This window comes from Emys orbicularis, chromosome 9, assembly GCF_028017835.1.
Source record: "Emys orbicularis isolate rEmyOrb1 chromosome 9, rEmyOrb1.hap1, whole genome shotgun sequence".
In the NCBI taxonomy this organism is placed as follows: Eukaryota; Metazoa; Chordata; order Testudines; family Emydidae; genus Emys; species Emys orbicularis.
The window spans coordinates 84,137,327-84,150,288 of record NC_088691.1 but is presented as its reverse complement, the minus strand read 5'-3'; the positions used below and the strand labels follow the sequence as shown (position 1 = coordinate 84,150,288).

General features: G+C 40.1%; 1 protein-coding gene across 1 annotated transcript in view; it reads right to left on the bottom strand.

The window, feature by feature from the left end:
- Window positions 1–1,781: 1,781 nt before the first annotated feature.
- Window positions 1,782–12,962, bottom strand: part of GFM1 (G elongation factor mitochondrial 1) — a 46,624-nt gene continuing 35,443 nt past the window's right edge. The window contains exons 14-18 of the mRNA XM_065410364.1: window positions 12,755–12,917; window positions 11,439–11,583; window positions 8,495–8,655; window positions 6,924–6,977; window positions 1,782–2,209 (exon numbers count right to left, since the gene is read on the bottom strand). Of these exons, the coding sequence (XP_065266436.1) occupies window positions 2,078–2,209; window positions 6,924–6,977; window positions 8,495–8,655; window positions 11,439–11,583; window positions 12,755–12,917 (655 nt within the window). The 3' untranslated portion in view covers window positions 1,782–2,077. The remainder of the gene's footprint in view (window positions 2,210–6,923; window positions 6,978–8,494; window positions 8,656–11,438; window positions 11,584–12,754; window positions 12,918–12,962) is intronic.

Here is a 12,962-nt window from a genome sequence, read left to right as displayed (position 1 = left end):
TCCTTACATAGACTGTGTTACCATGTTACGGAACCAACAAAACCTGTGCAAGACACCATCCTTGTTAGGTAACCTCTTGTCTTAAAAGAAACTTCTCCCACCAAACAACCCAGAAATGTATAGGGTCTGATTCTTATTCACTCATGTGGGTTTATATTGGTGTAATTCCACTGACTAACATGGAATTTCTCCAATTAACACTAGTGTGAGATCAGAATTAGGGCCTAAATTCTGAGTGTTATTCTAAGGCCATGTATATTGAGCAACCGGCTTTTGTCAGTCCCTTCAATAACACTGTATCCCTGTAGAGGGATTTTTAACCTAAATTCAGGAAACACTTGTGACGTTTAGATAGATAAATCTGTGTCTATGTAAGCTATTTGTTAAAAAAAAGTGATCCTCTGATAAGAGGACAAAATGAGGGCCACAAATATATGGAAAAAAGTGACAATTACCCAGTTTTTACTTTCTCAAATATATCCTTATTACTTTTATGAGGGGGTTTATCTGTTTGTGGTAAAGGAAGTTCCTGCTAGAACATTTATTTTACTTGATTAAAAAAGAATAAGCAATGTGTGGGGCATTTTTAAAGGCCAAATCCAGTTGATCTTGTTCACAAGACTACTCCAGGTGAGAATAGCTACATACATGAGCAGGGCAAGCAGGATTTGATCTTATGAGGTTTAGTGTGCATGGAGATAGATGCATCTATTTTGTGTCTAAGTGCACCTGGCAAATCCTTGAAATTGTATTTGTTTACAATAGTTATTTAAAAATAACCATCTTCGCTATCTTTTTGTGAATGCTGATGCAAAGCACGTCACCACAGTTCTGTTCTGTGTCTGGACAACTAGAACAAGGTGCCGGGAACGTTGTCTCAAAACGCTTTCTTGATTTTGAGCTTCACACCCCATCCCCAACCCATGGCCTGTTAACTGAAAATCTGCAGAGAATGTTGTAAGCATAGCAGGAGTTGGAGTGGTCAGGGACAAACAAATGTGCATGTGAAAATCTAAGTTATTCTTCTGTCTAGGTAATAAAAACTCTAATTAAAGCACATGAACAATATCCTCTCTCTTGCCCAATTATAATAGCCTGGCATTTACTCTGTGCAACCACCTGATGGGAAATAATTAATTGATTCTGAGGATCACTGTTGATGCCAATTACAATGGTGGATAAAACTACCTTCTTGAATGTGAGATTTGGGGAAGAATTAGCACAGCTTTTGTTTGTTTTTGTCTGTTAGGCAGTCACACAAAGATCCCATTGGAAAGGCAGAGAACCTGGTGATGGGCAAGCAAATGAAATAGTAGCTAAATCCATAATACATTTCAGTTTATGAAGGATATTCACTTTAATTCTATTTAAGGCTGGTATAATCCTAAATCCTGGGCAATTTTTTTCAAATTCACTCTAGTGGGCTCATCTGTCCTGAGCAGCGCGGGTGAGCAGCAAATTGCATTGACAGATAAATTTGGATGGCGGATTATTTATGACTTTGGAAGATCTTAGATTTTTGTTTTGGAATCAGAGTAAAATAAATATCTATGTTCACTTCCTGAAATCACATATTGCTAATGAGTGACTTGCAGAAGCAAAGGGATTGGTTTGGGAGCAGCCTTCAAGGGCAAATTTCATTCTATTGGATAAGAATTCATCCACCTGATGCCCATCAAGCTGTGTAAATTTAGTCCTCTGAATCGGGATCCTTGAGGATTCAAAATAGAGGCACAATAGTCACAGTATCGTATTTTCCCAAGTAACAAAATAAAATAATTACTATATCATCATTTTAATACAAGTGCTTTAAAACAAAAAATTCAAAGACAAATTATTATTATAATTAAACATAGATTTTTTTGCTAATGAACCGAATTTGTATGTGACCATTTCAGCCGTGATCGCCGGTAACTTCTGAATGTATCATAAAGAAAGGAGCTTTTAATAAAGATACAGTCTGAATTCGTCTATTCGCCCTGGATGTGTTGAGTCACTGAGGTTACAGAGCTTTGCAGGAGAAAGAGTTTGTCAGAAGATTGTGAAAGCTACTAATTAACACTCAGGAGGAGGCAAGTCAGCTCTTGGCCTTGCCCTTTTTCACGGGAAGCTGTCCTGTTGCTTCTAGGTATTTGTGAATTAGGTCCTCTTGAACACTAGGTAAACATGGCTGGTATCTACTGTATTCCATTGTATATTCACCCTTTCCCTGAAGGGGAAAAAAAATCAAAGTTAGGGACACTGTAAACACACACATACCTGGCAGCTAGATTGCACAGTGCTCTGCAAAGCAGTATGCAGTAATAACGGTCAGGAAAGCAAGCAGAGCCACACAATGAAGCATCCTGTAATGTCAGACCAGATTTATTTCACATACAATATATTTTTCTTGGAAAGGAGCAGAGACAAATAGTTTTATAACAACCAACTGACCATCACTAGGTTATAATTTTGCTTCCTTTTTTTTGGAAAAGAATGATGCTGCTGTTAATAATGACCCACTCAACGCCTCACAGGTAGAAGTACCTGCATGTAACAGAGAATGTTGAGCTGCCACATGTGAGTGATTTATGTACAGAAAATATCTCACTTGGTAAAAGTAACTCTAGTAATTAAGTCAACATACAGTCTTAAAAATTCATATTGTTAAAGATGGAGATCTTGCTTGCTGAAGTGCTGCTTTCAAAGATCTCCATTACTTGCACAGAAATTCGAAATGGGCAACACATATTGGACTTGCAAAGTAGCTTCTATGCCCAAGCTTTTCCATTCTGATAGACACTAAGAACAGTGTTAAATTCATGCCTTACATTATCACTTAAGATTAGGGAAGAATTTTTTCCCCAAAGCATGTGAAAATCATTAGTCTGCAATGACAAAGCAAATATTTAGGAGGTATCAGAATTTAGATTCTCATTTTCAGTGTAACAATATTTATTATTTGTCTTTTGTAGAAGACATAAGTGAAAGCCCACCCATCTATAAACACATTTTACTGACTGTAAAATATGGAGGTGTCCTCCTGTTTAACGTATCTTCCTGCCTCCCACCAAAGATGCATTTATACAGCAACACCTACTGGTGGCAATGACTCCAGCTGTGTAGACAATGTAGGTTTCTGCACAACATATCAGTGCTCTGGGGTTCAAAATAGGCAGTATTATTCTCCTCAGTTCTCACTTGCCCTGCCCTGACAACTGTCTCCCCACTCTTTCCCCATATTCCCTCCTCCCAATCCACTCTATGCCCAGGATGCAGGGTAATTGCCCAGGGAGAAATACTCTATTTAAAAAAAACATTTTTTGGACCATGCTTAAGCAATTCCAGAATAAGGATGGATTTATGCACATGCATAAATCCCATTGACTTCAATGGAATAGGGATTTTCTTGAACCAGGGTCATACAGAACTTAATTGGGAGAAAAAATGGCAGAATTCTCCAAATTTCAGTCCTGCCAATACTGTTCCATTAACTGTTTGTTCCGAGTACTCTCCATTCCTTTCTAAAAGAAAAAAGTGCCCTAGAAAGATTAGGCTCCTCATGCAGATGGTATGAAATAGGTTGCTTTGATTCCTTCAGTACTCTATGGTACCCCTACCTGACTCTCTTCAACAAAGGAGACAATACTTGTACATTTGCTGTATATTCTAATCAGCTGAAAACTATGGGCCAGAGTCTCAGGTGGTATAAATTACCATAGCTCTACTGACTTCAAAATAACTGTTGTTGTTGTTACATCAGCTGAAGATCTGGCCCTTTATTTCAACCATCCAACAACACCAACATTTTTTGCTTAGAAGAGAGAAATTTCCATCTCCTAGAACTCCAAGAATCTGCAGTTTGAATATCAGCCAATTTGTAAACATTTACAGTTTCTAAAATCATTAATTATTATTGTTAAAAGAACGTAATGCTACAGGAAGTTTACATGCAATGAAACTCTGGCAAGAACATAGCAGCCTTGGATGATAACCATGTTAAGTACAAATGCATCATACAAGGATCTAACCTTTCACTCTCCTTTCTAAACTTCTCAACAGGCATTGCTTCTAAGAGTTACTGCTACTATTAATTACTGGCATACAATTGCCAGCAGGTTGTATTGTTTTCTGTGGAAACTGCCATGGACCCAGACAGACCAATGGGCACAGGCCTTTCTAAATTTGGTTACTCTGGGGAGGTCTCCCCTTTTAGAAGACCTGGCCTCAGTTGAATCTGGAGCCCATCTCCAGAATGGTGTCAAGTTAGATGATGATATGCCACAGTGTACATGATATGTAACGCTTATTGGACCTTCACAGTGAACTAGACACCCCAGGGCATTGGCTGTTTGTATGGCTAAGCCATTCCCCTTATAGTCCAATGCAAGGCAGTGCAATTTGCTTCCATCTCTGTACCTTTTTCCATGAATGAAACTCCCCCAATTCTATTCTATGCCTCTACCTGTCTTAATTCAAACTACTACTTAAAAGTCCTTCTTCTGTGTTGCCCCAATAGTAATTAAAAAACCCAACTATAACATCAAAATGTGTATGTGCTCAACTTGAGTACAGTAACTCCTCACTTAACGTCCTCCCGCTTAACGTTGTTTCAAAGTGATGTCGCTGCTCAATTAGGGAACATGCTCATTTAAAGTTGTGCAATGCTCCCTTATAACGTGGTTTGGCTGCCTGCTCTGTCCACTGCTTGTAAGATTCTGTGGAAGAGCAGCGACTTTACAAGGGAGCATTGCACAAGTTCCTCTTCTCTGCCTCCTCCTCCTCCCTCCCAGCGCTTCTGTAGGAGCAGGGTTTTATAATTGTACTATGAGAATTAATGTATGATTTGATTTTATCCTGCCAGCCACCCCTTTTGAATAGGAGAAAGGATTGACAGACCAGAACAATCCTTATGGCTGATTATGGTCACCCTTTTGTTTTAGGATAAGTTATAATGTCTACTATGGTTTCCTATATGTATTGCAAATTAGGCACTCTAGTTAAATATACATTTCTTTGTTTTAAGGTTTTAGTAAGTAAGGGTACATCTACACTACCCGCCGGATCAGCAGGTAGCAATCAATCTATAGGGGATCGATTTATCGTGTGTAGTGTAGACGCGATAAATCGATCCCCGATCGCTCTCCCGTCGACTGCTGAACTCCAGCAGTGCGAGAGGCGGAAGCAAAGTCGATGGGGGAGCCGCGGCCGTCGATCCAGCGCCGCGAGGATGCGAAGTAAGTAATTTTAATTCGATCTAAGATACATCAACTTCAGCTACGCTATTCTCGTAGCTGAAGTTGCGTATCTTAGATCGATCCCCCCCACTAGTGTAGACCAGGCCTAAGAGACAGGATCTTGTATTGTATCTATGTTAAGGAGATTAGAGGAATGTTGAGGGCCTGAAGCCCCAATGTGAATTGTTTTAGTTATAAGATTTAGCAAGGCTTGATTTACAATGTATTCTGCTGAATATACAATACTGCTGTCTGTATACCTTTGAAGGTTTCTGTAAGAGATTGTGTGAATGAGGAATGCATGCATCAGGAAAAGATAAGGTGTGAAAGCCATCACAAATGTCCAGATGGTCAAGAAAAAGTGAGAGGCCATTAGATTGACTCGAGCTACAACAGACTGGTAACTATAAACATCAACTGGTGTGTGTGTGTGTGTGTGTGTGTGTGTGTGTGTGTGTGTGTGTGTGTGTGTGTGTGTGTGTGTGTGTGTGTGTGTGACTAAAAAGCATATGCTAACTGTTGTATTTTCAATAAATGCAGTGTTTTTGTCTTCTCCTTTATAAAGATCCCGTGTGTTTTGTATAGCATAACATTTTCCCCACTGCCAAAAAGCTGTTTGGCGGCGCTTAGGACTTTCTGGGAGGGAGGGGGAGGAGCGGGGAAGCGCTGCATCTCCACTCCTTCCCCTCCCTCCCAGAAAGTCCTAAGCATGAAGTGCTGGGAGGGAGGGGGAGGAGCGGGGAAGCACCGCATCTCCACTCCTCCCCCTCCCTCCCAGAAAATCCTAAGCGCCGCTAAACAGCTGTTTTGTGATGCTTAGGACTTTCTGGGAGGGAGGAGCAGGAGCAGGGAAGTGCTACCTCCCAGAAAGTCCTAAGCGTTGCCAAACAGCTGTTTGGCGGCACTTAGGACTTTCGCGGGGGGGGGCGGGAAGGAGTGGGGATGTGGCGTGCTCCAGAGAGGAGGTGGAGTGGGGGTGGGAAGAGGTGGGCCTGCAGTGGAGCGGGGACAGGAAGAGGCGGGCCTGGAGCATTTCCGGCAAAGTCTGCGCCTGTTCTTCTCCAGGGAAGCTGCCGCTGCGAAGGTGCTTCCTAGCATTCTTGCCTGCAGAGGGCTGTGCCTGTGTGGGGTAAGCCAGGGGCACTTCCCAACCACAGTACTGTACAGTATATAATGCCTTTTGTCTACCCCCAAAAAATTTCCTTGGAACCTAATCCCCCGCATTTACATTAAATCTTATGGGAAAATTGAATTAGTTTAACATCGTTTCACTTAAAGTTGCATTTTTCAGGAACATAACTACAACATTAAGTGAGGAGTTACTTTAACCGTAGATCACCATAACCCACATCTTCCTTTACTCCATCCCCTCCCTACCAATTATTACTCTCACTTACAATTGTTGTGTCTAATATTAGATCACAAATAATTCATCGCATGCATCTTTGGCCCATTTTTGTCCTAAAGTGTCTAACACCTGTACAGCTTCTGACTGCTGTAGAAACTAATAAAGTTGAGTACTCTTGAATAAACTACATTAGCTATGCACATGTTTATATTATGATTCTACTCCCTAACTAATTGGATTCTCTTTCCTATTGTTGCTGTCACCATTGTTACCCACTGATAAGCACATCTTAGGTTGCTTATTTCTGTAAATCCAATATACTTCAACAAAAAGTATCCAGAGTTTATTTGCTGACTTACCTCTGTGAAGGATCTCAGTTCTGTGGCGTAGCTAAACATATTATTCAGTGGCACCTGAAATCCAATTTAAATTGTATTATACATGTTATTCTTGTGCAAGCAAGGAATTTTTCAATGTAATTTTGAATTAAAGGCTCCATTCTCCTAATCTTTACTATGACATCAAAAGAGCCAGTTGGTAACACTTTAAAAATTATGCTTTGCGTTTAGTATTGATTTTCTTATATGGTTTTATAAATGGTGTTTATTTCAAAGCATTAATTTTCATTATGCTCAGCAGGAAAACAAGGACATTCTCAGTTTAAGGACATCTCAGCTAGCTTAATGGCACAACCTCAGTACTCTGTAGTTCCACACGAGAGGTCCCACTTGGAAATATCTCAGGGCTGCAGATTTTAACCACAATTTCTGAAACAGCACTGAAAAGGTTTGTCCTTGGCTGTACTTGCATTTAAACCATGTTAAGCAGTGATTCGGCTGCACATGTTACTGACACCCACTGTCAGCAATGGATTATTTTTCCTTATGTAGACAAAGCTATAGATGGAGATAAAGTGCTGCCATGGTGGTTAAAAAATGGTTTTGGGGGGGGGGGTAAGGGATGAAAATTAATGACAAGGCAGCCAGAGATAAGTTGTGCTGAGGTATTTTAACCTCCTACAACTGTTCAGAAATACATTTAACCTGAACTAGCAAGACAATTAAATGTAAAAAGGGACACTAATCAGCTTGAAAAAAATCTCATTTGTCTGAAAATCTGCAATTGTTACTTGTAACAGTACAGGTTTCTATAACTGGAAGAAGTTAGAGGAAAAAATATTTCTTCTACTTTTTAGGTAGTTTACTCTGTGCTTCTTCCAGGACTTTATGTATATTTGGTTTCACTGCTTTCACTGTATAGTTAGTTGGTCAGACTCTCCCCCTGGCTGAAAAGACGTTTGTAAACAACAGAGGAGAGGAAAAATCCTTTTAAAAACAAACAAACAAAAAATAAAAAAAGACGTCTGGACATATTATTTAGAGTGTGCTCTACTAGAAAACTTAATTATTAGTTTAAAAAGTTGGCAGTGTCCCTTTCAATCAGTGAAGGGCATTTCAGCTATACCTCTCAATGCACAAAGCAAGGGAAGTATCAATATCCCTGTTTATAAGATGGGACTGCTGGGCAGAGTTACCCAAGATCATATAATGGCAGGGCAGGTAACGGAACTCAGGTCTCCCAAGTCCCAGTCTAATGCTCTATCCACTGCACGAAACTGCTTTGCTAAAATAGCGGAGACTTACAATAGGTTTAATAGTACTGTTCTACATATTACTATACAATGACATTTAACTTCTTCCACCAGGTCGCACTTATCCCTTGGATATGGTTTACTTATCAGACTAATATGGGCAAATTTCGAGCTCAGAAAAAGCAGCCATAGACTTAATAATAATGCAGGAGAGGAAACAAGAAATTGCTTCTGTTCATAACATAATTGCGTATATTTTAAAATAAAGTTCCTTGTAAATCAGCTTTAGGTCTGTCATTGAAAGAGGAAACAGGTTTAGACACATTGAACGGCACATACATCAGCATACAGAGTGAAATAGCCATCTACTCCATCTTGTCCTGTGATCACTCCGTGACGACGATTAACTCCAGCAATCACAGCTCCTTGGAATTCATTCGGTGCTACAATTTCCACAGACATAATGGGCTCAAGTATACACAGAGTTGCATTTTCCACAGCTGGGTAAAAAGGAAGATGAAGTAGAATTAGTCACATCCTTATGCTTCCGGCATCCATGCATATTACACATTCTTCAAAAATTATCTAACTCAGGCGTGCAAAATTCTATTCAACCACTAGCCCACAGGACCTGGTCCAAAGCCCATTGAAATCAATGCAAGTTTTTCAAAGTGCTTTGGATAAGGCCAAAAGTGACAGGCAAGTGTGTTCATTTCCCATTATAATCATCATGACAGTAAATGGTGAGAAAACAGATGTTGCACCTGGGCTTGAAGATTTCCATGGCAGTTTTGAAAGGTAACACTTAGCTGTAAGTTATACTTGTGCATGGACCATCATAGGAACTAGTGGAGAATCCTGGCTGTGATTACTTGATATTAATAATATTCTGGCACACAACAATGTCAAGAGCTTTCATGATTAATGTTAAGGGTACTTCTTACATTACTGGAGAAGAATGTCTTGACTTCCAACCTCCCTCAGTGAGTACTTGCACTCTTTATATCATAGATTTTAAGGCCAGAAGAGGTCATTATGATAATCTACTCCAGTGGTGCCCAAACTTTTCCTCTCGCGCCCTCCCCTTACCTGTAATGGAATGTGTCCGCACCCCGTTGCCCCCGAGGCCAGGAGCAGAGTCGCAGCCGGGGGCTGGGAGTGGAGCCCGAGCTGGAGCCAGGGGATGATGCTGCAGCTAGGGCTGGGGGCTGAGCCACAGCCTGGAGCTGCAGCCAGGGCCAGGGGCCGAGCCGTGGACACAGGCCAGGAGCAGGGCTGTGGCAGGGGGCCGGCAGTGGAAGTGGGGTCACAGCTTCAGCTGGGGCCAGAGCGGGGCTGGAGGCAGAGCAGGGCTGGGTAGTTTTCCCTCCCCGCCCTCTGTGGGGGCTGGCTCGGCCCCCCCCCCGAACCCCTCCAGACATTCCTCCATGCCTCCTTAGGGGGGACTGGGGACCACTGGTCTAGTCTGCATAATACAGGCCACAGAACCTCCTGCATAATATAGGCAACAGGACTGCACCCAGTTATTACTCCATCATGTCCATAACTTCAATTTGAACTATAGCTTATCTTTTAGTCTTGAAATACTTGATTTAGACGCTTGAGTTACTGTGTCATCAGTAATATTTTTGAGAACTGAGAATTAATAATAAAATACTGAAAATATATTAGTTCAAGAAGATGCAAGCAGAATGTCAAAGCCTCTGAGGGCATAATGTAACTTCATATGATTCAGTGGACATTACAGATCCATAATGTGAATTTCTCGGCAACTGTTGCTAATAGGAGAGTGCCTTGAAGACATAGGACTGTCCTACAGTCTCTACACAATACGACTAACTTTTATTATAGAGCAAAATGATTAGAAAATGCTGGTGCAGATTCAATGGTAAGGTTTACCCCCTATGAAGAATTAATTTGGGGTATTTTGCTGAATGGGCATTAGGAATGGGGAAAGAGAAACCATTTCCTGAAGATGCCGTCTCTTCTAAATAATCTGACTTTACTTTAGGCTCAGCCAAATACCACCTCAGATACTCTTAGAAAAAATTTACTTCCCTGTTTCCTTGGGGAAATAAAAACTCCCTACAGAGGTCTGACACATAAATCATACTTTCTAAGTTTTACTTAGAAGGGGTTTCTATTTGCTGTTTCAGCTTGATAGAGTCAGAAAAGATCTGGCAGCATCATTTAGAACTTTTTCAACAAGCATTTGAAACTGTCAGTTTTAGGGATGGGGAGGAGGCATGATCACAATTTGTAGTATAAGAAGCAGAGACATAAACCCATCTAAAAAGAGATCAGTGCAGAGATGTTGTATTTGACTTTGAAATTAAATATAATCAATTACAATTGCTTGGAACTGAGTGATCAGGGCAGGTTCCTATGACAAGTGTTTTATTATTTCTGCAGAGTTTAAATGCTATGAAAAGTTTTCATCCCTTCTAACCCAAGTGCTATTAGAATCAATAGCTTCTTAGTACTGTTGGAAGACCAGCTTCTAGAAGAAACCCTTTATTGATTTCTCAAAAGTTGCCAATCTTTTACCCTAGCTGGTATGTCATGTGCGTTCACTAATTTGTAATGTTTATACAAGGGAAGATTAAGTTTACCATTACAATATCAGAGTATATGTTCTTTCAAATATGACTGTACAATCTAATTTTGTTAGTGATGAATATAAGCCCAGATGGAGCCATTCAGGGAGTATGAATTAAGATGTACATGTACAAACATTGGGCCAGATTTTGATTTCAGTTTCACTAGTGCAAATAAGATCAGAATCTGGCCCATTGTCTAGGTAGGAGCTTCTGAGTTTTCTGTCTTCAATTCTGTGAATCATTCTGATAAAGTCTATTATCAGATAGCATTTCTAAAGCATCAATTTTTATACCATTAAAGGAACCAATGTTCCACTGTAGCAGCTACCTACTCTGCATGACATTCCAAGAGAGACTGTTCAAACATAATTACTCTTACAGGTGTCTATGATTAGGGAAGGTGTGGTTCCCACAAAGATCTATGCAAAAAGGGTCCATTGTCTCTTTCCTACAGCTTCAGGAGTGAGGTCACATTCCTCAGAATGACTATTTGGAATTTCTACAAATCTTACACATCCACTACTCAACACAGGTTACATTTGACTGCCTGCCTCTGAATGGGAAATGTGTATGAGTAGGCAAGCAAGCAAGGAGCATAAAAATGAAATCAACAGCTTAATTTGGTTTTAACAAAGATTCAATCATGAGCATGTAAAACAGCACATCTTCAAAGTGGTTGATACCTTGTTTGAGGGCCCCTTCTCCTGCTCGGATGAAAGAGAATTCATTAGAATCCACCATGTGATGTGCACCATCTTCTAGGACAAACCGAACTCCAGAAATCTTGTGACCTATCATAGGACCCTTTTCACACGCTTCACGGAATCCCTGTGGAGAAGTGTCTCAAAGTTAGCAATTTTCACCCCAAAATACAGCTTTAAAAAAGGATAATGTTAATGGCAGTGTGTAAGGAACAGTAAACTGCCTCCAGAGATTATGCATCAAGTCTTTTGCTAAGAGAAAAAGCTTCACAGCAAGCATAATCCTAAACTATGAATTCTAGTCCTATTACTTGACAAGAAGAAAAAACAAGACCCAAAAAACATAATATAGTAAAGGAAAGCATGTTTCTCCCTCAGAAGAGTTTGAAAGCTTTTTACTGTCATTGTCTTAGACTTTGGTTTGCTGTCACTTTGGAAGAGGGCTCTGGTGAGGAATTCAGGGCAAGTTTTACTTTAAAAAAAAAATCTAGCTAGGTTTTTATAAGATTGCCCATGATTGTGGTATCTAAAGTATCATCCTAAATAGAGAGAGAATGGCTTGACTAGTATGATAGCATACTTTTTTTTCTAGGCAGTGGTTGGCCAAAATCCTTCTTTTGTTGTGCGACTGAAGTTAGGGGTGCAAAACGGAAGTGTCTGAGAATGACCTCAGTTTGCATAATTAATAAGAGATTCAGAAATACGGCAACATAAAATGGTACAGCAGTGCTATAATGGAGACATTGACATTACCATGCTAATATTAAAAGTTATATGTACTAAACTATACAGCCACATAAAAACAGACACACACAGTGGAGACGTTTGGGAAATTATTCAGGAAATTTAACTTAGTTGGAGTTTCCTGCACAAAAAGATCTCAGATATGTCACAGACATACTACATTTTTCAGAATTTGCTGCTGGTTATACATACCCAAAAGCAGGTACATTCAGGAAAGGGGATGTTAGAAAACCAGTCTCAATGGAAGTAGGATTCTTTTATTATAAATTCTGAAAAACAACTTGTTCTTTTTTGTTTGTTTGCTTGTTTTACACTGAATATCACATGCCAAAGATCAGAAAACTGATCTGTTTACATTGTCTGTTGTAATAGAAATCTTAGGAATTGGGCAAAACATAGCAAAATCACTTTTAGGCCTTGATCCTGCCTGAACCTGAATCAACAGTAAAACTCTCATTCCCGCCAATGGTCTCCTCAGGGATGACAATAGGAGGAAGGTAAGAACTGTGCAATTGTTGTATCGCAAATACAAAATATTAGAAAATATTTGTCACCTTTTCAACAGCAGGTACAAACTGCTTTGGGACGTTTGTTCCAATAGTTCTGTCTTCAAACTCCAACTGCGTGTAGTTTTCTGGATCCAGAGGCTGTAGACACCCTATTACTTTACCAAACTGGCCTGCCCCACCAGACTGTCTCTTGTGAGTATAGTCAAACCTAAAAATACAAAACACTGTGTTATCTATCATAGAAGCTATGCTC